A 27,565-nucleotide genomic window follows, 5' to 3' on the forward strand; every position below is an offset into this window, starting at 1 on the left:
GGCGCTGTGCGGGGCGCTCCCACTCGCGCCAGGGCTGGCGCGGCCGTGGGTCCCGGCGGCGGCGGGGGAGGGCGGGGGGAGGCAGAGGGTGACAGATGTACTCCTTTGACAGCTCTCAGTATCAGCCCAGTGGCTCCCTGCCATTGGCTCAGTGCAATGGACCGGCAACGCCGCTCACTATAATAACACTCATGCCTGCCAGCAGCAGCAACTCCAAGTGCGGGCGCCGAGCGCGGGGGATGCTGCCACCGCCGCCGCTGCTACTGCCGCGCGGGCGGCTCCCGCTGCCCAGCTCCGCTCGGCAGCCGCGCGGGCACTGACTTCTCCTGGGCTTCGTCCTGCCTCTTCGGACCCCTCCCCTCCCAGGATCCTCCCGTGGGGCTCATAGTCCCACCGCGAATTAGAAGAGAAACACTCACAGAGACTGAGAGGGAGAGCGCAGCGAGCATGCGGAGGCGGAGGAGCCTCCGCGCGCACGGCAGAGGGGTGTAGTGATCCTGTCTCCCCAGGGCAGGCAAGAGAGGCGGCCGTTTGCCCTCCTGGAGGGTCCCCAGCCCACCCTCCCCGGGCTCTGACGCGCTGCGGCTGCGGGCGCGGGGTGCATGGAAGCGGCGGCTGCGGTGGAGGAGGCGGCGGCTGCCCCATGGAGTGTTACTACATTGTCATCAGCTCCACGCATCTCAGCAACGGACACTTTCGCAACATCAAGGGAGTTTTCCGGGGCCCTCTCAGCAAGAACGGGAACAAAACTCTGGTAATCGCTTTCTCTCTCTCTCTCTCTCTCTCTCTCTCTCTCTCTCTCTCTCTCTCTCTCTCTCTTTCTCTCTCTCTCTCTCTCATCTAAGAGGACATTTGGAGGATTGAGACTACTGAGAGGTTTTGGAAGTGCTGCTATTCAATTTGGTTTATAATATATTAATTTGTTTATCTGATGGGAGTGGGGTGATGATTAGAGATAGAAAGAGAAAGGAATCTCAGTAAAGCTATGATCCATGGCTTTGATTGACACTTCCATAACGCTCTAGACTCTCTCCACCTCATTCCATAATGCTGAAGATGATCACAATCTTTCCTTATTTGAAGCATGTTTTGTCAACAGGATCTTTTTGAAAAGAAAGGAGCCCTAACCCTAAGTGACCCCATAACATCTTTTGATTTAGGAAGCTGAAGGTGAATGAGGATGTGTGTTTCTGATGGAGGCAGGGAGCCATGTGGCTGGTAGCATAGAGGAAGTGGAGGGACTGAGTGATGGTCTCAGAAAGAGTTTGTATTGGGGCTCTTCCCTGAAGGACCAACTGTCAGCAAACTTCTCTCATGAGAAGTTGTCAGTACTAAGCTAACACTAAAAATGATTCCAAAACCCATGCTGTCAGCTTTCAGCTTGTTATTCTAAACAGGTTGGGGATAAGCATGAAGGGCAATCGCTATATCACGATTAGAATCATTAGAAAACATGTTAGACAAACAGAATCCATGCAGTGGCTGGAAGGTTCTCACTAGACCACAGCGCTTCATCTTTCAGCATCCTTAGTAGAAAGAGCACTCCTGATTGGTGGGAGAAGATGTGCTGAGCACTGAAATAGTGCTGGGTGATATCTCCTTCATTCCTTCCAAATTCCAGTGGCTACAAAACCTGCCTGCAGACAACTCTCATGTACTTGTATGTCTGGAGAAATATACACATCCATAAAGAAAAAAAAAAAAGAAGTACACTATAGAGAATAAAATAAGGTGCAGTATACAAAGGTCTGATTCACTAAAGTCTGGACCCATTAGCAAGCAGCCTCCCCTCCACTTTTCACACAGTGGTTACTTAGCCTGAATGTGCAGAATAGAAGTTTAAGGATCAAATAGATAAAAAGTAAATACAGTATTCTTAATATATTTTCTAAATATATCTCAAAATGTGTTACTACATGAATTAAAAAAAAATTGTGGTGGGTTTTTTCCAAGGATAAAAAATTCTCATCTAAAATTTTAAGTAAACTTTGACATTAATTGATATATTCTTTTCCCCTTGAATTTATTATCTACCTCTTTTCAGTTCATTTAAGTCTCAAAAAGCCAGGGCAAGTTTGATGCTTTTGTTGTTCTGGATGTGGCCTGTTGTTGTTTTTGTTGCTGAACAAAAGAAAGTAAATAGCACTCTTCTGGTGACTTCATTATTGGAGTATCATATAAAGTAGGCAGAGGTTAAAGAGAGTATTAATATTGTTCTGGCCAGAGAGCTCAACTAGGAGGGAAGGCAGAATTGGGAGGGGAAAGACTTTCATTTTGGATAAAGTAAACACAAGTTTGTTTTTTAAATAGAGTTTCACTGAGGGAAAAGGCAAACTTACTGAATGAGACTTCATTTTCATAGATACTGTGATGGTGCAGGTGATAAGGCATACCTTAGAGTTCATAGAAAAATAGTTATTCTCCCAACCTCCTCTTGTTAAGATGCTATTAATCTTGATTATAAGTCAACTTGTGGTTTCTAACAATGGTTGAGTTTGCATATTCTGACTTCTTTGTCATATGCTTGAAGTTGACTAGTTCTTTTTATCACTCATATTGACAAAAGATGAGTTAAAGTCTAATTTTGCCAGTGTAACCTTGTTAAAATAGATGATAATAGCAGTCAGTTATATGATATGAATACATTGAAATGTAGGTAAATGTCAGAATTAATAGATATAGATAATATACTTGATCATATTTATCTTAGTTATAATGAAAGAGACTTACAGGAACTTTCATGATAGTCCTTCCAAGTTGTTTATGAACTGCCCAAGTTTGTATTTCTTCTGTGTAAGACTTTATACTGACTGAAATTATATAGATTTTTATATTCTGATCCAATTGTGTTTGAAATTATTTTTTCCTTGATAATATATATGTATGTTTTCTAGATTTTTTATGAGTTTTGTTATTGAAGACAATAAGATTTATGCCGAACATTAAGGATTATAGAACATATTGGGAAATATTCATCAAGGAATAATTTTACGTATGAAAAAGAGCTGTCCATACTTACCTGAAAATGTACTATTTTAAAGCACATAGGGTGTTGTGAGGATTTGCTGAAAGTTAAAACTTGCTAGCAGTTAAAAATAGAAAATTGAAGCTCAAATGTCTGAATTAACAACTTAATAAGAACAAATATTAACTTAAAATAGATACATGTCACGTTTTTTAAAAATTAAGTAAGGATTTATGCATGTCATGTTTTTAATTTGTATTTTCAAATTTTAAAATTGACACACAAAATCACATGTGCAATTGTTCTAACCTCTGATTTGTGGAGTAATAATATGAGACTTTTTCACTTTATTTTATATTTGATTTTGACATACTTGAATTTTACCTTTAAAAAATCTTCACATTTCTGCATTTTTAAATATACACTAAATTCAAAAGAATTTAACATATTTAAGTGTTTTTTTCTTATTTCAGGAAAGCACAACTTAACAAAACTATTTTATCCTAAGAAACTGAATTATTTTCAATTACTAGATAATTAATGAATATTTTACTTATTTTAAAATTCACATTAATAAGTATTTTATAAAATTTCACAAATTTATAAGATTAATTTAAGATAATATATATCTATTAGTACAGTATTCTGTCATGAATAAAATGTTACTTGCATAAATAACCAGTGTAACTCAGGTTTCAGTGACATTGATTAATTGTTAAGTCCTAAATTCAGAATGCAATCCTGCCACTCATATTAAGGAGATTATCAAACTATGCAGTCCTTTCCATCTATCACCCATACATAAAATCTTGAAAAAAAGAAGCACATTTAAAGATTAAGACTGTTATTAATTTTGAACTTATTCATGAACTTTTAAATATATTCCACTTGGCCATTTTAAGCAAAAATATATAAATCTCCATTTAGAAATGTCTTATCCTGATTTCTATTACAAATTGTATCATATCTATGATATAGCTTTACTGTTATGAAACAAAGTAGCCCCAGGATTTCTGGATAAGTTATAAGGTTTAATGACTATGAAAAAAGTTTATGTTCCATGTATTCTTATTATTTTTCTTTAAGTTTTTTCAATCCACTGCTGTGTAAGCAACTGCTGTTTGGATAGACCCATTAAGTTATAGTTTTTCTTGCAATTGAGCCAAAAAGCTTGTTTTCCTTATTTATAGAGTTTAAAAAAGCTATCCAGATATGCAATATATATTTAACATGGAATAAGTTATTTCTAATCACTATCACTTGTAATATAGAATTTGGGGTTTGCCCTTGGACTTTTGGAAGTTACTATTAATTTTCTTAATTCTGTTTGTTGATCAGCATTTTGGTTTCTCATATAATAGCATTACATTTATTTCACTGAATGGTAGTTTTGAGGTCACAGAATGAGTCAATAGTATAATACAAATTTCCTGACATAATCCAAATTTTGAAATCCATAAGGATAAGTATCATAATACGATTAAGAGATAGTATTTGTTAATCTATTTGTCAAAAGAATTTTACTTTTCTATTTGCCTCCAGGTAAGGAAGAATAGTACCAGAGTTATAGAATAATTTGAATTTAAATTTGTTTTACTTCTTATCTTCAAATATGTAAACATCACTAAGTTCTGTCTGACATAGGCCCCGTTTCTCCAATTTCAGTATAGGAACTACCAGATTTAGGAAGAAAAAAGTGTTATTAGTTGGTTCTCAACCTATTTGTAATTTAGTTCATTTGATTTTGTTGAGGTGCCTCAGTTGTAAGGCACTATTATGGGCACCACAGGTGCTATATATTATATACTAAATATTACGTGCTAAGATTTATTCAGTGATGCTCCTGTTCATTTTGATTCTGTTGAAAATATATTTGACATGCTTGTAGGGTTTCTTGTCACTCAGGATATTTTCTTATGTATTAATTTTAGAAAGTAGGAAAATCGTTTTCCTTTGTGTATACAGGAAATCACAATTTTATTTAGGTAGGCCTTTGAAATATACTATATGGCTTTTTGTTTTAATTATCATTATAGAATGTTATATTATTCATGCTTTTCAATCATACATAGTCTTTCCTAAAAAAATGTAATTTAAAAGGTTTCTCCACTTACCCAAACTCAATTATGATTGGTAAAAGACCTATTGTTGATCGTTGTTAAAAAATTAATGTTATTGGATAAACAGCCTCAAGGGAGTTTAGGAGAGATGGTGAATTATTAATGTGCTATCTTAATATATCCCCCAAATTCCCCACTTTATGAACTTGTGCATATAATATCTTGTTATATATTCTTCCAGGTTTCTTTCAAACTCTTACTTCAGTATTAAAAGTTATCTTCTGTCTCATTTTTCTGAACTTAATGTGCCATTTCTTCTTTGCTCTATTTGTTTTTTAGTGAAGTGAAATTTTACAGCATATGCATTTTTAGAACATGTTATTCAAGTTAAAGAAACTCTGAAAGAGTTGGACTTTTATAATCATGACTCAAAAATGTAGGCAATATTTTAAAGAGGAATGTTGTTAATTAATACCCATGATTCCTACATACCTTTGATAGCTTGTTAAATATTTATTCTAGACAGCTGAAATTCAAATAGTGACATTATCTTGTCTTATTAGATCTGCACTGGTGTCTTCTTGGTTGTTGGTGGGTACAATTATGTTTGTACTCAAAATACAGATGGGCAAAATCTTCAAGGCCCATTTAATCCAGAGGTTTCAGAAGGTCCTATTCTGGATCAAACACAGCTTGGGGAAGAGTTCAGTATTTACAGTGTTTTATAATACTTGGGGTTAGATGCCATTGAAGGAATTATCCTCATAATTTACCACTATTCTACTCTGCTTTTTCTTGCTATGTAGATATTTAAATTTTTTTTATGTTGCCTTCTCAACCAATGAGGAAACTTAAAGTTACTATTCCTGGCTTAAAGTCAAAGTCAAAGTTTACCTATGAGAATATAGAAGTATTTTTTATTTTTTAAAATATACCCTTCATGTACCAACTTTCAAAACAGTAACGGTCTTCAAAAGTTTTCAGCATATTCACACTTTCCTTAACTGTTTACTATATATTAGTTTAACTCATTAACAGTATTCTCCAAATCAAATATCTAGAAATGCTAGCATAAGAAGAACCACTTAGAGATTTGAGGGTAATAGATTTTTTTTTTTTCATTTAAAATTGCAAATTTGGGACTGGAGTACATGTCAGTGGTAGAGTGAATGTGCTTAGGATGTGCCAGGATCTGGATCCAATTCCCACCACCAAAAATAAATAAATAAACTAATAAATAACAAAATAAAAATAAAATTGCAGACTTTTTATTCAAGCCATTGGTGGTTTGGGTATTTTCTTAGTGTTTTTGTCTTTTTCAAGACTAATTCTAAATTTTTGAATATAATTTTAATTTATATTGAAATATGTGTAGGTCACAAAAAGTATTTTTAAAATGCTTTATTGAAAGTATCATAGGTGAAAAAGTATTATGGGTAGCAGAAATCTTATTTTAAGGTAATGATATAAATAATTATATCTGTGATAATAGTACAATGTTGAAGTAATTTCTCAAGTGACCCTGTTGACTGTGATAGTTCTTTTGAAGAAGATTTCTCTGTGTTAAGAATTTAAGTAATCCTTTGAGAAAAAAAAAATAGCAAGTATCCTCTGTGGTATACTGCAGCCAAAATTCATAAAATTATTCCTAATTATTACATTTTTATATTGCTAACTATTAAAAGTAAGATGTGTAATTTTGTTATTTTTAGTTTCTAAAACTTTTAGTCTGATATCGCTTGATGTGTTTTATTTTAAATTATCCATTGCATCTGAGAAAACCTTGCAATATATATTTATGACAATGTTTCCAGCTAGCAAGGATTCATTAATTTTTATAAATGTATTGTAGTACACTTCCTAGCACAATGTAAGGTAAAGTGGGGGTAATAAATAATTAAAATTTAATCCTAGTTGTCAAAGTAAACAAAGTCCATTACCTGATGTACTACTCTGAACTCTTTCATAATGGTTTGGCACCACTGTAGGAAAGTTACATACTTTTCTCAATGAATGAAAATAGTTCTCATATACTAATAACTTATGATCGTATTCCTGTGTCCAAACTATAAGATAACATTTTTGTTCTTAATAGCTTTAGAAAATTGAGCTAAGTTGAGTCTGAGGGCTGCTTTCATGTCTTAACTGGAATAGTAACTGTTTATTTCATCAAATACTAATCTCGGTGCTGCTTTGAAGGTATTTGAATGAGATGCAGCTAACCACTAGAATCAGGTGACTTTAACTTTAAAGACCATTACCCTCTATAATATGAGTTGACCCCACTCAAGCAGCTGAAAGTTCTTTCAGCAATAATTAGAATTTCTTGAAGAAGAAATTTTTCCTGAAGACTACTGTCTCAACTCCTGAGTTTCCAACTTGCCAACTGCCTTTCATATTTCAAATTTACTAGGGCCTACAGTTACTGAGTTAATTCCTAAAAATAAATACACACATACACACACTATTGGTTCTGTTTATTTGGAAAACTCTGATACAGAGCATCAGTTCATAATACCATTTTTACAGTAAGACAGGTAACTGTTGGAAATATGAATCCTATTTGGATTTAATAGGAAATAGGTGAGTTGATGTTGATAACTATATAGATTTAAAAATGATGGAGCTTATTGTAAACATTTTCTGTTTTTCTTCATAATCAAATTGACAATTATTTGAAATATTTGCCTTGATTACAATCTATCTCTAATTCAATCTCGCTTCCGCAAAATTCGATGTTATACACTGCTATAACTATACAAAATCATAATTATTCTTATCAGTTCTACTTCAGTATGCATTAATTGTACTTGAAGAAAGTTAGTATATCACTAAATGAGAGAAATATTTCAATACAATTTCAGAAGTGTACATTTTGGTATCTTAAATTTAAGAAAATGGGCTTTACATGAAGTTATGTAGAATAAAGAATTTACATTTTATGAACAGAATATTCTCATGAAAAACATACAGTATTATGTTAATGTCCAGTAGCCAACATCGCCAGGACTGCAACTCTAATTGAACCTAATTAGTATGTTGCTATTTGTGGAATAAGGTAAATTGTTCATCATGGGGAACCTTGCAACATCTCATGAAGAAGACATGAAGAATAGTTTTACAGGATTTGGGATTTTGTGAGGTAATTCTGTGGGTAAATTATTAAATCATTATTTCTGGATTTTGTACTATGATAAAGAAAGGCCACTTCTACTCTTGGTTTCTTAGTACGTTTTAAATAGAAGGCAAAAGGAACAGAGAGGATATAAAGTTGTTATCGGTAGAAAATCTACTTTTGCTCATGTTGGCTGGTAGATGGGGATGTTGGGTAACAAAAACAGTTGGTATCAAAAACAGATGTTATATTTTGTCTGTGATCAGTCATGATTGAGGCATAGTCTTTTTTGTCTCTATCACTATCATACAATGACCTCATTTGATGTTAGTGTACCCTGAAACTGTTCATGTGTAATAAGAGAACACTGTTTCTCTCGTTTTCAATACAGACAGTTCTCAGCAGCTGCTCTTTTCTCTCTCAGATATGACCATGGAATGGATGGCTGCTAATGGAAAGGACAGGCAGGTTACAGATGATCAGAGAACGGAGGTGATCAGAGGATAAGAGAATGGGGAATTTAGGGAAATGACGTTCAAAGCTAGGGACTTAGGGATGAGTGAGGTAGGCGAATGATTGAGAAGCATCAAGGTGGAACATGGAGGATGCATGCCCCATATTACCACATTAATAGAGGATTTTGGAAAAATAAACACCTCCATCTCCTGAGACAGATACAGAGGAACCATGTTTCCAAGAGAAACAAACTTTCAGTCGAAGCAAAGAGGTTAAGTAAAAAACTTAAAGCTGTGGAAATTGATTGATTATAGGCACTTATGAATTCAAGTGGAAACAGACCAAAAGTTTTAGAATATGTGGAAACAGAGAGAGTTATGTCAGAAAAGAGGGTGAAACCTAGACATATGGGTATTGAAGTTTAGGAAATGAAGGATAATTTGGGAGTTCTGGGCTTCTTTGTGATCAACATCATTGAGGGTACAGAATACGATATGCCTGATTCTGGTAAGCCTATAGCTTCACATGTTAGAGAACAGAGGAGATAAGTTCTCCTGTCTCTTGTAAGAGCATAGACCCCCTTCATGAGAGTTGCACTCTCATGACCATTACCTTCTCAAGGCCCCCGTCTTCTAACACAGCATATTGGGGGTTAGAATTTTAGCATATGCATTTGGAAGACACAAACATGAAATCCCATCACCCATCCATATCAGCTTACATGTGTCCCTTAGTCAGAAAACACCTAAAGAATATTAATGTGGAGTAGTTAAATTTTGTCTGGAGAAAATTTAGAAATAAAGTGTGGTACTCTTGAGAGTTTCTAAGTACTTTAACTAGGTTATGGGAAGCAGGAAAATTTTGGATAATAAGTTACTCAGGAGACTAGTTGAAGAAAAGAAAGGCTGTAGTGGTCAGAATTTTCTTTTTCTAGTGCTGGTCAAGGACAGAATAGCAGGATCATGATATTTAGGGCTGGACACATAGCTCCATGATAGAGGGCTGGCCTAGTATGTATTTAGTGTGTATGAGGTCCTGGGTTCAATCCTCAGTATCACCAGCGCGCGCGCGCACACACACACACACACACACACACACACAGATATAAATGATAAGCATTTCAACACTTGATGCTGAGCAAATCTCTGCTTTTTGTTGAAGACACTCAATGTATGGACAAAGTGATTTCACTGTAGAGAGTACTTTCACTACAGAATTGTGCTCTTGCATCCAACTTAGATGTCTAAAGTACTTTCCTTTTTATTTACAAAATGATTGAAAATCCAAATACTCTATCACAGATAGATCTGAACTCAAATCCTATCTCTACCTCTATATTAGTAAATAGTGAAGATCACTGCCTGTAATCCAAACCCAGAATAAAAATTATGCGTCTTAGTCACATATATATATTTTCATATAAGAATTCTGCAGTTAGATATATTAAGTGGTTTGATAATGTCAAGGCTAAAGATTCTCTGATTTTATTTGCATTTTTCCTTTAGTTACAGTGTGGTCACTATTTTAGCCATCACATCTACACTATTAAATGAGGGGGGGGGGGAAAGGAATACGGAGGAAGGACAAAAAGTAATGTTTGCTTTGCATGATTTTTTCCCAACAATGTTGGCTTATATCTCTTTGTCCAGAACTGTTTTATAAAACCATTCCTAAGTAGAGAAAAAGAATAAAATATGGTTTATTAAGCTAACACAATACTAATTCCAATAAATCAATGTTAGGTTAGTAAGAAAAAGAAGGAATTAATTAGACAAGAGACATCTACCATGATTAGTCCCTAGCTTTAAGACCTTGGTAAGATTCACTTATTTCATTATCAGTTATGTTAACATTGATAAAACATGTGGTGATACCTATGTAGAAAACTAATTTGCAAATCAAATGTGATAATAAATATATATTGGATTGCACAATATTTGCCACAGAAGACTGCAATAAGTTGTGGTAACTACTGCAAGTATTTCTTGCTGTATCATTTATTTTCTTTAACTGGAATTTCTATCATTCAATTCAATATATCTGGACTTGACATAATTCTAACACCTTTAATATTGAACCATATTAGTTTTTCTGTTTTTTTTTCTCAGTGTCTTAGTCTATTTGTGCTGCTGTAACAAAATATCATTGATTGGGTGTCTTATATAAAACGTGAAATTATTTCTCACAGACCCTGAGGTTGGAAGGTTCAAGGACAGGCTGCCAGCCAATCTGGTATCTGGTGAGGGCTTGTTTCCTCACAGTTGGGCTTTTCTAACCTCAAAAGGAAAGGGCAAAGGGATTTTCTTAGCCCTTCATTTCAAGGGCACTAATCTGCTCCTGAGGTTACATCATCTCCCAGTGGCCTCCCCCTCTGAGACCATCACATTGGCATTAAGGTTGCTACATGTGCATTCTGGGTGGTTGAAAACAATTTGTGCCACAGCACCCAGTTTACTCATGACACCCTTATACCTATCTTATACTTATCTCAGTAATGTACCAGGTCTCCTCTCTTTGGCTGGCCCCTAAATATTTTAGAAGATAAAGAGATGAAAATCACAAGAAAACGTTCAGAACTAGTAATTTATTTGTCTTTTAGAACTCATAAAACTATAGGAAACGGAAACTTTAAGAAAGATTAGAATTTCTTTTAACTATCTATAATAGTAATTCCTATGTGATTCCCTTGCAATGTTCTTTGACCACTGCAGTTCTGATACTACAAAAGTAATATTTACACTAGGGGGCAGCATAACATTTCTTGTTTCTCCCATATAGATAGGCAGATCAAATAACCATAGATAATAAATTTATCAAACATAGTTACCACAGTCTTATTTGTTAAAAGTCTCTCTAAAACTTCATTATCTAAAAAGTCAGTTTGGAAATGTGATGTTGGTCTGTTGTGATTGCTACAAACTCAGTTCCTATACTTTACCAAGTAATCATTTTTGATCCTACTCTTCCTCATTCACATCATTCACTTGGGAAGTATGTGGACATGCTGGCATAGAGTTGGTGACCTATTACATCTTTGTAGACTGTGATCTTGGTTGAAAAAAATATCAGTTTTCCCTATTGAGGATGTTGCTTCTAGGTGCTCAGTAGTAACTCCAGTCTACTAGTTTCATAACTCTTAATGCCAAATTTACTTTTCATTTCATAATTGATTTATAATTAAATTTGACATTTCCATGAACACTATTAAACAAAATAAAGGTGAACTGTGATAATCATTATTTGTTGATAGAACAGCTAAAATATGAAATGAAGTTTATGTAAAATTTTGAAACCCATCCTATATTTTCTTGATTGTCACAAGTGATAACTATTGAAAAAAATATTTGGTATTTAAATATCTAAGTTTTATTATCTTATAGTGATGTTTCCTCCATAACAATTGACAATAAATTTATTAGGGAAAACGTCTAGTTTGTATAAAATAGCTTAAACTGCTTTATTCGTATTACCAATTACGGGATATATTAATTCAACATAAAAGATGCGTTTTTATGAATTAGACAGAAAAGTTGATATTAATGATACATGTTGTTTTTCAAAACCATATTAAGCTATTTTTCAAGTACACTGATCTTAATAGAATTTCAGATGTATGTATTACATATTGCTGCTCTGGTGAGTTGTATTTAAGGCAGTCTATTCCCATTATTCTTCAGCAAAAGTTAGTGAAGTAAACAATAATAGTAAATCTAAGCAAATTGATTCTCTTTCTATTGTGCTTAGCATATTGTAAGCATAATTTCATGATGTAAGAGAAACTGAGGATATTTTCTTAAGATATCCAATCACTTTAATTAAAATATGCCAATGTTCAATTCACATATGCTCTTGGATAAATACTTAGTTGCATTTCAGAATCCAAATATACTTACTATCTTAAATTATTTTTAAAGTGAAAATACAATTCTAGCAACTATAAAAACCATAGTTTCAGGTCTGTGGAGAGACTCCTGATTTCTCTCGGTACCCTACATAAAATAAGGACAGTACCTACTTGTGGGCTCAAGGCAAAACAGATAAGCAAACATATAGCAAAATCATTCATGTTTTCTCTCTCTGCCTCTGCCACCCTCACTGTTCCCTGAATTTCTTCTCTCTCCATCTCTCTCTATATCCCATAGTGGTAGAGGGTATTGCTTTCACCTTCAGCCTGAGTATATAGTGTCAGAAATTCCATAGCACTCTACTAGCTTTGTCCAAGGACCAGAAATCAAAACAATGATTTATGTATCCACCTGATATAGTATCAGAGATCTAAAAATAATAGTGGTAAGGTTTGGGGAAAATATGAAGTAACTCAATAGCCAAAATTACACTGGAGGATCATAATCCTAGAAATTGAGAAAGAAAAAGAGTAGGAGGGAGAAAAGGAAGAGAGGGAGAGAAAAAAGAGGGAGAGAGGGAGAGATTGTTATTAACTCTTCTTTTGCAATTAAGAAGATTGTCAGCTAAGAAGGTATATAGACTTAAATAATTGCATTATGATACATACAAACTTACCTGAGTCAGTATCATTTTAAGCTGTTTTCCTGAATGTAGTTGCATTTCTTTTAACTTTTTAATTCTCAAAATTATTCAAATTTGTATGAAAACTTACTCCATTACACTGTAAAATACAGAAACCTCCACAGTGACAGGAACCTGCCAAAACTGATTCCCCATTCTCTGACCCAGTTGGAATTCTGCATTCTGTGAGGATTTGTAGATTTCACATGAGAATGCTATGAATGGTGACTTTAATATGATATCTGGTTATTTTTTTTCAACAACCTCAAGCCCTGTAGTAGGCAGTAAAGCAAGGAATGTAGTTTTCGTTCTCCCTACCTTCTGGCATGTTTTAGCCATGTAATGGAAGAAGAGACATTCAAAGACAGGATGATGCTGATGCACAGTGTCAATGGGCATCACTCCAGGCAGATGCATTTCATCCTAGGAAGATGAAACATAGTAAAGAGAGCACCACAATGAGTGTCCAGTGGCTTCACAATAACTCCATCAGTAAGAGGTTCCTGGGGCTGAAAAGCCAACTGTTAATTCAGGCTATATCAATGGCCAAATTTTGCCCAAATATGGACGGTTCTGTTTCCCCAATAAACCTGGATCAACAGGATCACCTTTGAATCTGCCAGCTGCCTAATATTTTTCCAATAAGTATTTTTTATGCTTCACTTAATAAGCTAATTTTGGAGAGAATTAGGATAACTATAGAATTTTTTGTTTCAAAAATTTCTGGTTTTATGTAGAATTTTCACAGTGTTTCACTTCTTCCTTTGCTTCCTGCCATTTTCCTTTTTATTTTTTCTTTAATAAAAAGTATTAAAGCCTTTGAAACTAGAAAGAGCAAGGTTTAAATTTTGGCTTTCCAACCTGGATCAGTCATTTGACTTTAGTTTCTGTTCCTTTATCAATAACAGAACTTCAACTGATTTAATCCCTGCTGTATACTAAATTATCAAGCATTTTATTTAAATCATATACAATTACGACTGAAATGCTTTGAGCTGAGTAAGTTGGGTGAATAGGATTGTTGTAAAGATTATTAAGGGAGGTGTCCATTTCAGTGTCTGGTACATAATCAATGCTATTGAAATTTTTACAAATATAGTTATCTAGAAAGGAGATTTGTCCTTCCTTCTTTCCAAAGCTAATGCATAAATGTGTGCTTGTCAAATAGAACATGAGATGCCAAAGAATAGGAAATAGGTGGTTAAGGGAGTCCAATGAAATTAAGGTCCTAGAGTTGATTGGAAAATTCAGTGTGTGTGTGTGTGTGTGTATATATATATATATATATATATATATATATATATATATATATATACACACTCACACACACACACATACATACACTGTAAGTAGACACTCTTGTTTATTCTATGCAGGAATACTAAAATCCTATAGAGCACAGATTCAAACCTAGATAGATAATTATTACCTGAAGGTACAGAAAATGCATTTTAAAATTTACATCACAGGCACTGAATCTTAATGTCTGTGGATTCAGTCCAGGAATTTAGCTTTGTAAAAGTTCCCAGATGACTTTCACTTTTCTAGGATGAAATGCATCTGGCCGAGTTTCAATGGATGTGTTCCAGAAGAATGTTTGGACATCACATATTTGTATTTAGAATGAGAGATGAAGCCTTGTTCTCATGCTTTCTTAAGTTCTCTGCCCACCACTTCTTACCCTCTATAACAGAACCTCAGAAAGCTAAAAAGGCTAGGTGCAGTGGCATATGCCTATAATCCCAGCAGCTTGGAGGCTGAGGCAGGAGGATCACAAGTTCACAGCCAGCCTCAGCAAAGGTGAGGCACTAAGCAACTCAGTGAGATCATGTCTCTAAATAAAATACAAAATAGGGCTGGGGATGTGGCTCAGTTGTCGAGTGCCCCTGAGTCATCCCCAATACCCCCACCAAAAACAGAGCTAGAAGTAATATATTTGTTTCATTGTTGTTGTTTTTTTTAAAGAAAAAGAAAAGGAAAGAAAGAAAGAAAAAATTGTTTAATTAGAACATAAAAGACATAATTTTAAAATTTCATATTCTAAATGTACAGAAGTGATAAAAATGTCAGACTGCACTTTGTAAAAAGAAAAAAATAATCTATTTGTAGTTTTAGCTTTCCAAAGAAAATTTAGTTAGCTTGTTCAAATTCATTTTCATCCATGCCTTGGAATGTATGAATTCATGTAGAAATTAGATAACATAATGCATTTCACAATTTTAATAATTTTCAGCATATGCTGTTTTGTAAAATCATTGTGTGGAATAAGAAAGCAAAAGATTGACAGAATTAATTGAGATAAATATCAGGTAATCTGAATATGAATAGTTTTATGAATGTATAGTAATACATTAGGTACTTTGTGAAAAATTTATCAAAGATTCAGCAATTGACATCTGGATTTGTAAATAAAATGATGCTTATTAATAATATTTTAAAAATCAAATGATTTCACATTTCAATTATCCTTTCTAATTTGAATAAAATTATTTTATTTAAAAAATTTTTATTGATACTCTAAAGTAATTGTTTGAATATAGGGACTCATTTCATCATTGTTTAGAATTTTTATGATTGCAATTCTAATAAGTTCTACATTAATAATTTTTTTGGTTGAGCCAGCTATTTGATGTACTTTTTTAAATCTTTGAAATGGCTGTACTAATCTTATCTCAAGCTCGGGTTTAAACTATATTTTTGAGTCCTATAAATAAACCAATTAATATATATTTTTATTTATTTAGTATTTATTCTTCATTAGGTTTAGGACTAAACATTTACTTAATTGTGTAATTTAATCATAATAGCTGTTTAATTTTGTATTGTAACAATTGCTGTTTTATAAATAAGAAAACTTCGATTTTAGAAGTTACATCTTATAAATGTTTGTCTTTGTTATTAAATCTGTCTTGTGGACACTACAAAGAATACATATGAATATAAGATTTTAACATATATATGTCCATTTTTATTTAATTTTGTTTTGTTTTGTACACAAGTAATATCATTCTAAACTAAAAAAAATGACTATATACAACTATAAATATTTAGAATTTAGAAATATATGTGCATACATATTTTTATATAGAACATATATAAGAAATATGTATACACATATATTATTAATAATTAAATATTTTCTTCAAATATCAGGACTTTATTTGTAAACATTTTTTCTTTAATTTCTCCCTTTGTTTTCCTGTTTTTATTATCAAATTTGGATACTGATTTAAAATTGCAATTTTTACTCATTTATTAGCTTATCAAAATGTATTTATGAAATACATTTTCATGCTTTAATTTTTTCTCAGTATTGAAAATTGAAGAGAAGCTAGTGAATTAGATTAAGTCAAGTACCAAATGGTATGTTGTATGGCCATTATATATCTCTATGATATAGAATAACTAAATATTATTTAATAAAAGATGATACACTTTCAGGGAAATTCAGGGGTTAAAAGGTTAAAAGGTTTTTCTAGTACTTTCAATTCATTTTGCCATTTTCTTTCAGCATTTTATTTTCTTGGTGTTTGCAGTATTGTATTTACTATTTAGAGTCATAAATGTTTTCTTCCTAAAGGAGAGAATTATTTGTAAGCTGTTTATAGCTGTAAGTGCAACATCATTTTCTCGAATATATTATTGGGTTAGCCATTTGTAGGAATAAAATAAAAGAAACTGTTCATTTTCTAATCACTGAGCTTGGCAGCACACATTTATAGAAGGATGACTTTCAAATTGAGACAGTTCATAATGTACAGGTTACCCTTCCATCTTTCTTAGAAGATTATTTTCAGGGAGAGTACCAGAAAGGTGACTGTCTCAAGCCTTTTCATATGGGTTTTTGGTAAGATGATGGTGCTTCTAAATTTACTTTCTCCTAATTGCTGCTTGTGCTGCAGAGGAAAGGAATAGGGAATGAGAAGAGGGAGGAAGAAAGCACCTTGTGATGTGTGAACAGGGAGGAATCAGGAAGAAGCCTTTGAGCAGCCCTTTGACGAGATTTGTAAAGAGGATTCTTATCATCTCTGTCCTCATCCATCTTCTCCAAGACTAATTTAGCCATAGCAAAATCTTTAAATGTTGTTAGATATATTTATTTTATTTTTTAAAAAAACACGTTATAGACTTTTTTCTTGCTTTTACTTAGGGTATTTCTATGGTCTAGAATGTTCTTAGCTTGTAAAATAGGATCATTTTCCAGAGTTAAGGATCTTTATGCAAATAAAATATTGTAATAACTTTTGAGAAAGAGAATGAAAGAAGTCAACATAGTTCATTGCAAAAGAGAAGGTAGAAACACTGCATGATAAAAAAATAAAATTAATTGTAAATATCTATAAAAATATAAACTCAGAAGATAATATCAAGTCTCTCAATCATATACTTGTAAATTTACATTTTATATAAATATGTGTTCATAATACAAAAGGCTCGTGATTTTTAATCAGGCAGATATTGTTATAACCAACATCTTACTGACGAGGAACTGTGTTCAGTAAACTACTTCTTGGTTATGAAGTGCCATAAAGATTTTCTACTGAATTTGTCTTAAGTTATATTCTCATCATAACTACAATAAGGGTAAGCTATTTATATTGATTTTATAAAAATAATAAATCTGTGCATACTACCACTTTTCATAGAAAAATAAAATTGACGGAGGTCAGTCATACAATACAAATTTAATATATTATTTGAAAAACACAGTCTACATTCTACTCTTAAAAACAACTTATGATTAGATAGATGAATCACAAAAACATCTCAAATCATATATATATATATATATATATATATATATATATATATATACATGTGTGTGTTTGTGTATATATATATATATTTTCCAAGTAATAGGGGTGTAAGTTGAACCTTGAAGTATATAAAGCTTTTCAACAAATTTTATGTTAAAATTATATGGGATTATCAAATAATTAATAATGAATTATTCCATTAAATTTAAAATACAACCTATTAAAAAGAGTTTGGAAACATTTAAAAATTAGGGAGTAATCATGCTTAATGATAACTTGTTAAATATTTGTCTATAAATTCATCTAAACTGTTTTTTCCAACTATTGCATTAAAATTCATTAACTTTCTTTTATACAAGTTATAAGAAATGAAGAGTATAATTGAGTTTCCTACATAGATATAAGTAAAATATATTGTTTAATTTTAAATAAATTAAACTGTATAATAACATGAACTGATAGTCTCCCTTTCTCCTCTGCAGTTGCTTAATCATCAGGGTGTACAATTACACATTTCCTCTTTGCTTGAGTCTGTCGAAAGTCATGCTCAAGGAGAACATAATATTGCAATAAATGGAGAGATACAGGAAGAGAGAATTTAAGATAGGAGACAAAATAGTAAATGAAATGAGAGATAATAAATATTATGTAGAGAAGTGTTACAATTATTGTTAGGATAAAAAGTATAATATGATAATTATTTGATCTATTTCTTCAATTATAAACTTAACTTTCCTACAAATATCTTTATTATTTCAGTATCCATGAAGAATGTACACTGAGTTTTCAGTTGTAGTAGATGTTTAATAAGAACATAGAGGTTTTGTGCTTCACAATTGGGTTTTTTGAATATTCAGTGGCATTTATTTATCTTTAATTTCTTATCATCAAGTATGATAGATAACAAAAGAGACAGAAGTAATAGACAAATATAACAGATATTCTCTTCTGCCAATTTTGTAATTTCAGAAAGCTAGAAAGAAAATACTGTGTACATGTAATATAATGTAAAAAATACTACTATAGTCTGTCTTTCACGAGTCAAGTTCATCATATTAGGAAATCAATATGGTGTTAGAACCTTTAATCTGTTTTTCATTATTTGCGTCTTTACATTGTACAAAGACACAGGCAGTCTCTCTATCTGTGAAGTACACATTTCCCACACTATTAGTTTATAATTTTCTGATTACATTCTTTTACAGTGTTGTTTGATTTACGATCAAACATTGAGTCAAATTTGAACCTTCCAATAACTTTCCTATCTTCATATATGAACATACCACCAGTGAAATTCTACATTATGTACAACCAAAAGAATAGAACATAATTAGAATAAGTTATACTACATGTATGTATAATATCAAAATACACTCTACTGTCATGTATATCTTAAAAGAATAAAAATTAAAAAACAAATTCAAACTTTTCCATAAGCTAAGAACTGCAACAAAACTTGGCAAAATGGAGTCCAGTGAGAAAAATTATTTACACCAATAAGAACCTCATCTTTTCAATGAAAATTAATGTACTATCATAAAATACATATATTATGCCAAATTAAAAATTCTTACCTACTTTCTTCAATAGAAATTTACTCTGTTGAAACCAATTCATATCTTTTATATTTGGGGAAATATTAAATTATTTATTTCAGGTCTTTTGTCAATTTTAATAATATGAATTAATCGCCAGTTTTAAGTGGATTTTATAAAACACAATGAAATAAAGAGTATAGGAACAAACAAAAACACTGAAAACAAAACAATTGATTTGTAGAGAACATGTGTGCATGTGTGTTTTTATGTACATGTGTGTTTTTATGTACATGTGTGTGTGCTAAGGTCAATTAAGAGTGTCTCTTTAAATTACTCCTGGAGAGTCATTTAGGTAAATAAGCATAAAAAAAAACTAAGGAAGATAAAGCAACTGGAACTGAGAAACATGGAGAGTCATTTAGGTAAATAAGCATAAAAGAAAACTAAGGAAGATAAAGCAACTGGAACTGAGAAACAGATTTAATAAAAAGATCTTCAGTGAATGGAATGTCATTTGATTACTGCCTATATATAAACCAGAAAATAGAATTTTGAAGAAGAGGTGCTCATATTACAGAAAGTGTGGCATTGCACTGAAAAACGTGGAAATAGAATAATCCATCCCACCTATCAATGGCATTACTATGTAAGTAAGAAGTCTTATACATTAGGCCGTAGAGAAATTTATTCTGTATATTTGGTGGAAGTGAGCAACAGGTGTTTTGAACAACAATGACTTTGAAGTACACTTTTTCTTATTCCAGTCTGGGAAGAGGTAAAGAAATGTTATCTTTGTTCTTTAATTAAAATCTTCAATAATAGTTAATACTTAAAAGTTTCATAGTCAAAATTCAAAATGTATTGAGAATTTAATATCTTTAAGATATTACATAATAAAATACAAAATTTATTGGAAATAAACTTTATGAAAATGAAAAACTGACATGAAATAAAAATGAATGCTCATTTTGAGGTTTGCATGAAATAAAAACAAACTCTCCAATGCAAAATAAATAGAAATATTTCCTAACTATATATCTATAACATTTAGAGAAAAGTGTTGTATGTAAGATGGATGGTTGACAGGATTTGGAAAAAATACAGAAATTATTGAAGGCTTCTTAATTATTTTGTGGAACTCTATTAAATTCATAAAAAATGTAAACAAGGAAAAGTCACTTTTTCATATTTCTCATTATGTTTATTCTAAGAATCATTTCTTTTTATTGACTTAGTATCAGATTAATGGCTATCAAAATCATTCCAAGTGTGCATAATGACAAGTGCTGAATATTACAAAAATCATGTTTGTGAAAGATGACATCCATGCCAGCATTTAACACTGAAGGAAGTTCACTCACTACATTTAAAATGTGATTGTTACTTCACTGTTCATGGTCTTAAACAAAGAACCACATTTATAAACACACACACATATACATTCCGCATGTAGTATATATAGCAAATATCAATATCAATATTATTAATTAAGGTGTTTGAATAAATGCAAATCGTCCTTACTCAGTTTAAAACATTTTCACTAAACCTCAAAATTTTAATAAACAGCCTCATTTTTAAGGGGAAAGCACAGTCAAAATATACTTGTATAATAGTATGAAGAAATTGGTATTTATTGAACATTGGTCATTTGGACTGAGAAATTTTAGGTAAATCTGTCAAAGTCTTACAGCATGTTAAGCTTCCCTTTCATTGATTGACAAGGGTAGTTAGAATATTGCTGAGTCATTGATCCATTTGTAATTGCCAATATATTAAAGCTGAATTAGTATCCTCATTTGCAGATATTCTTTCATGTAATGTTCACTAAAAATACTGCTAATATGATTGTACAATGCAAATATTCTTAATGTCAATGTGTTGTACACTTAAAATCATTAAAATGGCAATTTTTGTGTTATATATTTTACCACAATAACAAAACCAAAAATTAATATAGAAAACTACAGGTTACCTGTTCAAAATCTATCTAGCCTTCTGCAAATGTCTTTCATCTTACTTCAGTAAAAACATAATTTTAGGTATATAAATTCCAGTGCTCCTGTGAATATGCACATGTGTGGCTGCATGTGAAGGATTCAGTGATTCTGTGTCATATTTTTTTTTTTTCAGAGCAGCAGTAATGATTATATTGTAGAAGATTCTGACTGAGTTTATGTGCCAACTTGGATCGCTTACAATCTGAAGAAAACACATTTTCATAAACTTGAATTATTCATAACACAGGTTCCAGGTTGTAGCTAAAAAACGGTGCTCCATCTGTAGTAAAATTCTAACTTCCACAATAGTAGAGTACATTTCTTTCTTTATTTGAGGGATACTATTCTCTTTTCTACACAAACTTCTAAACACTTATTTCACATTTGTTTTAATAATGCAGATTTCTTTTCATGAAAACTGGTTTCCATTCAGAATTGATTTCTGTGTAATTTTTGACATTTATATGCAAGAAAAATAGCAGCATTAATAGTGATAATAACTGATACCATATTACAGAATACATTTTGTAAATATACTTTTTTGGTGAGTGAGCGGCATGCAAACTGCACCTACATAATGAATTCTACTATTATGTTACTTCCATCAGTAAGTAATTATGCTGTCTATGATGGAGACATTCTCCTATTACTTCTATCCTACCCAAACAGGATTCTTTGATTACAACTAAAAGGCCTTCATGGTGTTACTGAAACAATTCAATTTTTTTTAAGAGAATTTTTTTAATATTTACTTTTTAGTTTTTGGCGGACACAACATCTTTGTTTGTATGTGGTGCTGAGGATCGAACCTGGGCCGCACGCATGCCAGGCGAGTGCGCTACCGCTTGAGCCACATCCCCAGCCCCAAACAATTCAATTTTTAATTCAAGAGCACTCCAGTGTTAAGGTTTGGGGGGAGGGGAGGGGAAAGGTAATAAATTTGTTTTAATTCCTTTTGTTAAACATCAATCCTAATACTAAAATATTTAAGGGATATAATTCTACATGTTGTATTAAAATTTATAAAATCTTCATCCATGAGCTTATAAAATCTTCATCCATGAGTTTATCAAAACTTTCATTTAAATTGTACAAAAGCTTACACGGTTTGTTATTGCTTTTCTACCTAATTGTTCTCACAGTCATATTTGCTAAATTCATTTGAAAATTATAACCAACCCAAAAATTTAAAAATTATTATGTAATATTTTATATCCAGATTGATAAAGAGTAGAAATCATCTGCATCTGGGATTATTATTGGTGTTTACTGCTATAATGTCAATATAGATGGACAACCCACATACTCCTTAACTACCTGTATTCTTAATTCTTCAAGTCATAATGATGCTTTATGCAAAATAATCTAGAAAAATTAGTATTTTTCATTAAATGATGGGGAATGTAGTATAAATTTTTATTGACAGTGGTCAGCAGAATATATATGGATAGATATATCAGGTGGTTAAATAACTACCTGAAAGATGCAATTTTTTCTTCAAGAGATTTTTGTAAATCTTGTTTCAAGCCATTTTGGTTTTGTAATATGGGGGTAAATGGAATGAATTATTTATACTATATTGTATCCTTTACTAGTTCTTCAGTGAATAGTGTTTATTCATCAATTTATTATGAGCAATATTATTAGTATTGTACTACTTAAAATTTCCTAGAGATGAATTTAAGTGAATATTTTATTTTATTTATTAATAAAATAAAATATTTTATTATTTATTTATTGTTTATTAATATTTTAAATAAACTTCATTATACTTAAAATTTAGTCCAAGTAAATATCAATAAACAGTCTGAACTTTGAAAATTTCTTAATGTATAATAAATGGAGAGCAGGGTAGTTTTTCACTTTTCTTATAATAGCCTAACCTTCATTGATTTGATTAAGTTGTGTGTTTAGAGCAGCCTGAGTAGTGTATTTCTAGAACTGTGGGGGGAGTTAAATTTGCTTTTTAAATACATTTTAGTATGCCATCCTTTTTAAAAGCTCTTTTAAAGATTGCATAAAAACTATTGAGAGAATTCATGTTTCTGAAAAATTGAACATAATTTTTTTAGCCAGGTAGATATATACTTTTTACCATATATTAGTATTGCTCTATCTGAATTACATAGAAATATACTATCTGTTAATGTTTAGAATATGTGCTCAATAAAAAAATGACGGTGTTTATCTATTCATGCTATACTCTTAATAGTTTTTGTAATACCAAATCCATAAATTATATAGTGTTATATCTGAGAACACAGTCCTCAGCCCCTGTGTCTACTAGAGTGTTGTGTTTACAAGACACAACTGTATAATTAGCAATTAGTGCACATTAGAAATATTTTTTATAGAATCAAATTAGAATACCCAGAACTATTTTTCTTTTCTTCTAAATGTCCATTGTTAGAAATGAACAGTTCATACCCCTATGCCCTCTCTAAATCTTCAAGGCTGAAAAAAAACAATAAACAATTTAAATTAAAAAAAATAAAAAGAAAGAAAGAAAGAAGTGAACAGTTGGAAGAAGTGATCAGTTTAGTTTCTTGAAAATTAAGGTGAATATCAGAAGAAAAAATATTCAATCCATGATGTTATGTGGTATATAAGATCAGGAAAGGAGAATTAATACCAATTAACAATAATTGCATACTATTTTACCATAGATAAAACTATAGTATCTTAGGTTTCTAAGTAAAATTTATTCAATATCTAATTTAGATCCTACTACAGAGGATAAACATATAGCTTTATTCTGAAACAAAACATGCATTTTAAGATGTTACTTAATGCAATCTAGTCTGGAATAGTGCCAATACCAGAGAAGGCTAAATAGGAAATTCATTAATTATGCTCTGTTTACCACTTTATTGTCATCTCTGATCATTATGATGATCTGTCTTGACTACATTCATTAGTACATAAAGTGAATCATAATAAAATTGAGTTTAACCAGTATATCAAAATTTTGTATTTAGGCCTTTTTAAGAAAAAAAAAATTGCCTTATTGTGAACTAGATGAAGATGAGTTTATATTTCATTTAGTTATTTAGCTCTCTAATTGATTTGCTTCTGAAGAGCTCCAGTGTTATTCAGAAATGTTTTTACTTGAGCACTTTGTCTTTTTCCTGAAAACTTTCATATCTATGTTTCATTCTTTTCTTCTAACCAAACTGTATTATTTGGCAAAGATCTTGCCTTGAAATGAAGTGCATCTACAGTTGCCTACACTGAATCTGTCTAATTATTATGAGCTTGGCATTTGTTAGGTATTATTAAGTTCATTAACAAATAAATTATTCATTTGTATGTGCATCCTGAATGTATAAAGTTAGGGGAAAATATTCTATTTAAATAATTTACATAAACCACTGTGATTTCAAATTTTGCCATGATTATTAAACATCCCTTAAATTGCATTGGTGTCTAAGAGAAATTAGGAGCAGGTTTGTTCTAAGAAGCTCTTCAAATTAGTGTCTCATTTAAGTTAAAAATCCAAGTCTTGGAACTACCAGTTTTAGGATTCCTAATTCATTGAACTAATATGGTTGTAAAATGATCTTCAACTTTCTAGGAGAGTTTAGAGGGAATTAGTCAACAGAGGAAGGATAATCAGGTCACTTAATAGTTATTAAATACAGAATTTCTCATGTCTACCTGTCACAGGCTCTGAGAACAAAATAATGAACACAAATAGCCCCTACTCCTGCCTATCCTGTGGTATTTGGATCTGCTGAATTATTTTAATTGTTGAAAATAATTACCAAAGCAAACTTATAATTTCTGTTGTTATAGAGCTCCAGAAAGGAAGATCTTTGGTATAAGATCTTAGAATAGGATTCCCTATAGCAAGGAGATCATTAAATTCTGTTGAAGATATACTACATACAATAGCACAAGGATAAGTGGTAGTAAAGGTAGAATGAAGAATAGCTGGAAAATGGAAGGAATGAAGCATCATTGAAAATACCTGAGCAGGAAGAAAGCATGCTTTATTTGAGAAAGTGAAAAGAAAAAGTCTGTGTCATTGAAGCAAATAAAAACAGAGTCTTATTGAATCTGAAGCCCCCTCCTCCCATAGGTTAAGAGACACATAAACAAAATCACATACAAATGACTCTATAATTTTACTTTTCCCTAACAATGTTTTTGATAAAGTCATTCATTCCTCAGTTATTATGAGCATCAGAATGAAACAATTATTTTGGTGTTGTTAAAGCATCATTTTATTTGCAGAATGAAGAATACATGGCAGTTAAGGAGTATGTGGGTTGTCCATATATGTCTGTTATAGCGGTGCACACCAATAATGAGGACAGTTTGAACTTGAATAGAGATGTTTTAGAAGGTATAGAGATGGCAATGAATAGAGATGGTAATGAATGCCCTGGAATTCTGAGAGTCATCCTGATTTGGAGATAACTTGCACTGAAGTGTAAAGCATAAAGTGTGTCAAGGACTGTTTAGTGACACAGAAACCTTATGTTTTCTCTTCTGGATGGCTGGGCTCTGTTCTCGAGAGCAAGCTGTCATGGTTTGGGCTAATTTTTGTTTAAGCTTCATGGCTGCCTGGGATTAGGCTAATCTATTGTGCTTCCTCCATCTCTTGCTCTTGTGCTTTTTCAATACCTAGAAATAGAATGGTTGGGTTGTATGTTATGTGCACATTCAAATTTATTAGGTAGAAAATGTTTTCCAAAGAGATAATACTATTTGCTCTGTCAGTAGAGAGTGAAAGGGTCTGTCCTGTTACATACAAAATAATGTATTTAAAGTTTTGCTTATTTGATGCCTGTGATTGGAATCTTGTTAAGGCTATGATTTTCCTTTTTCCTATTTTCATTCTGTAATTTTTGACATTCAGTTTTATTGAGTATTTAAGTTTTTCTAATTGGAAGAATGTTACAAAGATCTTTTGCTTGTTGGTGTTCTTCACTTGGTTTTTGCTACATTGAATAATATGTCCTATTCTTACTGATTCATAGACATTATTGAAAATTTTTACATTACCAATTGCTTTATTGTGTCCCTTGTCAAACAGTAGTTTAAAACATAATGTACCTGTATTTAGCAATAATTTTCCTGTATTCCTTATGGAATGCAGCAAAAGCAGTTCTGAGAGGGAAGTTCATAGCATTGATAAATATCATCTGAAAAATACAACTTCAGGTTCAGGCCTATTGGTCAAATCAAATTTCCAAAACTGAAAGTCTAGGGAGGATTCCTTCCTTCCTTCCTTCCTTCCTTCCTTCCTTCCTTCCTTCCTTCCTCTCCTCCTCCTCCTCCTCCTCCTCCTTCTTCTTCTTCCTCTTCTTCCTCTGTGTGTGGTGTTGAAGATTGAACCCATGGCCTTGTGCATGTGAAGCAAGCACTCTACCAACTGAGCTATATCCTCAGCCTCTTGCCTTTTTAAAAGTTGAATACCACAATTTGATAGTAAACTAGACAGATGAGAAAAATATGAGTGACTTCAGGATACTAAGATTTGTTAGAGGAGCAAATAAGAGAATATAGTTACGTATATATGTACAATGGATACTTCAAAGTAAAGCAAATTTTGAATTATATGAGGTATTAAAATGGAAAGCTTATTGATGTTAGTTAGTCAAAGATATAATATTAAAACCAATAAGTGTAGGATGATAATCTATCTATTGGTAACAAATGCATTAAATATTCTTAAATTGTTTGCTGGACAAAATATAAAATGGCTTTATTAAACATGCATGTTATTGTGGGCACAGAAGGAAAGACTATGAGAGAGTATGCAGTGTAATAATTTGTTCTGGCTTACTGAATACTTATGATATCCCTATTATTATGACTGATAAGGACTGTTACGTGTGGTCCTGGGAGATTTTCTACTTTTCCTAATCATTTAAACCTAGATAAGAACTTAGTGATAATTTTCAACCTCTATTCAGAAATTTAAATACTAATGTCCAGAGAGAGGCTCTGACTGTCCAAGTACATTAGTTAGTAAGTCTTAGGGTCAAGACACCTCCAATCTCCTTTCAGATTATTTTAATAATGAGGAGGAAATCTACACTAAAGGCTCCCTTTGAGTTTTGACAAGAACTTCTTAATGCATAGCACTTTAACCTCTTATTTCCATTTAGTAGTGATATGTAGATATATAAGAATGTCTAT

At 32.1% G+C, this 27,565-nt stretch overlaps 1 protein-coding gene across 1 annotated transcript in view; it reads left to right on the top strand.

Annotated features, from left to right (window-relative positions):
* The first annotated feature begins 279 nt into the window (after positions 1 to 279).
* Znf804a (zinc finger protein 804A) overlaps positions 280 to 27,565 on the top strand; it is a 304,351-nt gene continuing 277,065 nt past the window's right edge. Inside the window, exon 1 of the mRNA XM_046447589.2 lies at positions 280 to 754. Within this exon, the coding sequence (XP_046303545.1) occupies positions 644 to 754 (111 nt within the window). The 5' untranslated portion in view covers positions 280 to 643. The remainder of the gene's footprint in view (positions 755 to 27,565) is intronic.

The sequence above is a fragment of the Marmota monax genome, unplaced genomic scaffold (assembly GCF_021218885.2).
Source record: "Marmota monax isolate L192 unplaced genomic scaffold, Marmota_monax_Labrador192_F-V1.1 WCK01_AAM20220418_F8-fsc00007, whole genome shotgun sequence".
NCBI classification, from domain to species: Eukaryota; Metazoa; Chordata; class Mammalia; order Rodentia; family Sciuridae; genus Marmota; species Marmota monax.